At 33.5% G+C, this 3748-nt stretch overlaps 1 protein-coding gene across 1 annotated transcript in view; it reads right to left on the bottom strand.

Annotated features, from left to right (window-relative positions):
• tnfrsf13b (TNF receptor superfamily member 13B) overlaps positions 1-2601 on the bottom strand; it is a 4993-nt gene extending 2392 nt beyond the window's left edge. Inside the window, exons 1-3 of the mRNA XM_016535795.1 lie at positions 2407-2601; positions 2214-2330; positions 707-955 (exon numbers count right to left, since the gene is read on the bottom strand). Coding sequence (XP_016391281.1) covers positions 707-955; positions 2214-2330; positions 2407-2521 — 481 coding nt within the window. The 5' untranslated portion in view covers positions 2522-2601. The remainder of the gene's footprint in view (positions 1-706; positions 956-2213; positions 2331-2406) is intronic.
• Between the last annotated feature and the right edge of the window lie 1147 nt (positions 2602-3748).

The raw sequence follows: 3748 nt of genomic DNA, 5'->3' as shown, positions 1-3748 counted from the left end.
TATAGGTCTATTATTATTATTATTATATTTCTTCATTTTGTCAAAAGCAAAAATTATTTATTAGCACTGCTATAATATAAAATGATGATTGATATATAGATAGATAGATAGAAGTTAAAACAAAAATCATATTCAATATTTTGAAAAAGTATTATGCAGAACTATTAGCCTGTAAGTAATGTTTTGAGATAAATAAATAGGCCACTTGTTTGTAAAAAATTAAGTTATGATACAAATTAAGAAATATAACAATGACATTGAATTATAATTCTATATTATTTTTATTATTATTTCTTCATTTTGTCAAAAACAAAAATGATTTATTCATTAACACTGCAATAATATAAAATGATAGATAGATGATATATGATATAATTCTATATTATTTTTATTATTATTTCTTCATTTTGTCAAAAACAAAAATGATTTATTCATTAACACTGCAATAATATAAAATGATAGATAGATGATATATGATATAATTCTATATTATTTTTATTATTGTATTTCTTCATTTTGTCAAAAACAAAAATTGTTATTCATTTATTAACACTGCTATAATAAAAATATAGATAAAAAAATGATAAATAGACAGACACACAGATAGATAGATAGATAGATAGATTCAATATTTTTTGATAAAATAAAAATAGGTGCTTTTTTGAGTGCCCCACAGATAGTGTAGCTAAATAGTGTTGTTATTGACCTTTGGATGATTGTCCGTGTTTGTTGGGCTGCTGTTTCTTGGCGTCCAGCTGCGGCTGCTGTTTGGCTCTCTTGAGCAGCTGCAGGACGGCCGCGGTCAGCGTGAACACCAGCGCGGTGATGCAGAGGCCTAGCAGTGAGTACAGCAGCGCCTCCGAGTACAGCGCTGATCCGGGCACCGAGCGCCCTCTGTCGGTCACCAGCTGCACTGCAGACCCGCCGACAGGCCTCTGCGTCACGGACACCACACCTGCGGTCATCAAGGTTTATAGACATGAAAGTCAGTTTTATCTGTACAGCAGACACTTTCTAAAACAAGTTAAGTACAAATTTATCCAAGGTTTTACTACAAATAAAACCAAAAACCATGGTTACTATAGTTAAACCAAAGTAACTTCAAATTAACCATGGTTTTGCTACACTAACAGTTGAACCACGGTATTTGTAGTAAAACTGTGGCTATACAAATGGTAATCAATACGCCAAAAAACACGGTCACTACACTTTTACTATAATAAAATCATGGTTAATTTTGGCAAGGGGTATATCACATTAGACTGTTTAGGCAGCTGGTAGTAGCCTATTTAATTGAAGCTTGTTTCCGCCACGGAATAAAGTAATTGCGACTTTTTATCTCACAATTCGGACTTTTAGGCTACTTATCGCAATTCTGAGTAGCCTATATATCTCACAATTCAGCCTTTTTTCTTGTAGTTATGATTTTTTCCCCTCAGCAGGGCAAGGAAAATTGTGAGATATAAAGTCGTAATTCTGAAGAAAAATGTAATTGCAAGATGTAAACTCAGAATTCTGAAAAAAGTCAGAATTGCGAAACATAAACTCAGAATTCTGAAAAAAAAAATCAGAATTGTGAGACAAACTCAGAATTCTGAAAAAAAAAATCAGAATTGTGAGACAAACTCAGAATTCTGAAAAAAAAAATCAGAATTGTGAGACAAACTCAGAATTCTAAAAAAAAAAATCAGAATTGTGAGACAAACTCAGAATTCTGAAAAAAAAAGCAGATTTGCAAAACATAAACTCAGAATTCTGAAAAAAAAATCAGAATTGTGAGACAAACTCAGAATTCTGAAAAAAAAAATCATATTTGCGAAACATAAACTCAGAATTCTGAAAAAAAAAAAATCAGAATTGCAAGACATAAATTCAGAAGTCTGAAAATAAAAGTCAAAATTGCCAGATGCAAATTTAAAAATTCAGAAAAAAGTCAGAATTGTGAAACTTAAACTCAGAATTCAGAAAAAAAAATCAGAATTGCGAGACATAAATTCAGAAGTCTGAAATAAAGTCAGAATTGCAAGATGTAAACTCAGAATTGTGAAGAAAAAGAAAAGTCAGAATTGTGCATTTAAGCCTACAACTTGCAATTAAGAGATATAAATTCACAATTCTGAAAAAGAAAACTCAGCCAGAAACAAGCTTCCATAGTATTTGGAACCATGTGCTTCTGTGGGCCATTGACTCATTGATGCAGATGCTTGACTCACTCCTGCATGCGTCTGCGCAGGCCGCCGGGTGACTGCCGCACAGCTCGGAGCACTTCAGACACTTCTTCAGCAGCGTGTCGTAGAACTGACCGGACACGGCTTTACATCTCCAGGCCACTGCCACACAGCATCACACGCCCTTCATCAGACCATGATCTTCACATGTGTGAGCTGAAGACAGCTGAAGACTTACCACAGAACTCAGAGCAGCGTGTCAGAATCGTAGAGTCGTGACAGATCATTCTGCAGGACACACACTCTCGCAGCAGCCTGTCCATATACTGACCCTCCGGACAGCTCTGTGCCATCGCTCAAGCCCTCGACAATTACCTGCACAGCCCACACACACACTGAGTATTACTATAGTAATTGCCCATTTCCATTAGACTGGCTTCATATTACATGGGCTATACTTGTTTTACTTTGAACTAGAAAAATTATTGATGAATTTTAATATAATTACTAATGAATTTTAACATCATACTGTAATGAATAAACTGAGCACAACTGGCACAAAGATATATTCAGAAGGGTTGCAAAAACACTGAACCTTCATCTACCGTAATTATAAAAGCAAATGCTATTACTTATTTCATTGTTTATAAACAATATTCAAAAGTTATGTTTTTTACAGGAAATGATCATGTAAGACTTTTGGATTACAATTGGTCATCTGATCTTATTATTGCATTAATGAAGTGTTGCATTAATCTTAATTGTAGATTTCAGGATTGTTTTTTGCTGTAAGTCAGCTTCATAAGTGTTGTGAATCTGTATAAATAGCCTGTTTACATGAAGCACATTCACTCAGACATTAGCGAGCACTTACCTCCAGTGAGAATGAAGACATGAGGGGGTCTGACGGTCAGGTTTCTGTGAGTGGGGGACTATTTATACCAGCAGATGATTTGAATAAAACCACACTGAGCCTCATGAGACGACACTGCTGCAACTGCTTTTATTACAGATCACATTTCTGAAAAAACTTTGATTATTTAATTAATGTCCCAATTTATCACACAAATAAATCTGAGAACATGAAAACCCGAAACGCTTTGGAGCTGAAAAATTTAAATCAATGCTACACACACACACACACACACACTCAATCACACACACACACACACACACTCACACACACACACACACACACACTTAAGAACTTCATTTGAACAACTTTAAAGATGATTTTCTCAATATTTAGATTTTTTTGCACCCTCAGATTCCAGATTTTCAAATAGTTGTATCTCGGCCAAATATTGTCCTATCCTAACAAACCACACATCAATGGAAAGCTTATTTATGCAGCTTCAATTTAAAAAAATTGACCCTTATGACTGGTTTTGTGCTCCAGGGTCACACATATATTGTAATAATATATGTATACTATTTAGTTCAGTAAATGTTTTTCAATATATATTGAATGATATTTTAATGCCATGTTATTTTTTTTATAATAATTGTATATTTTAGAATATTTTAATGTCAAATTGTTTAAAAAAAAAAAAAAAGTAATAATTTTTGAACAGGTTATT

The sequence above is a fragment of the Sinocyclocheilus rhinocerous genome, unplaced genomic scaffold (assembly GCF_001515625.1).
Source record: "Sinocyclocheilus rhinocerous isolate Xijiao unplaced genomic scaffold, SAMN03320098_v1.1 scaffold546, whole genome shotgun sequence".
In the NCBI taxonomy this organism is placed as follows: Eukaryota; Metazoa; Chordata; class Actinopteri; order Cypriniformes; family Cyprinidae; genus Sinocyclocheilus; species Sinocyclocheilus rhinocerous.
This window is presented reverse-complemented; position numbering and strand designations above follow the sequence as displayed.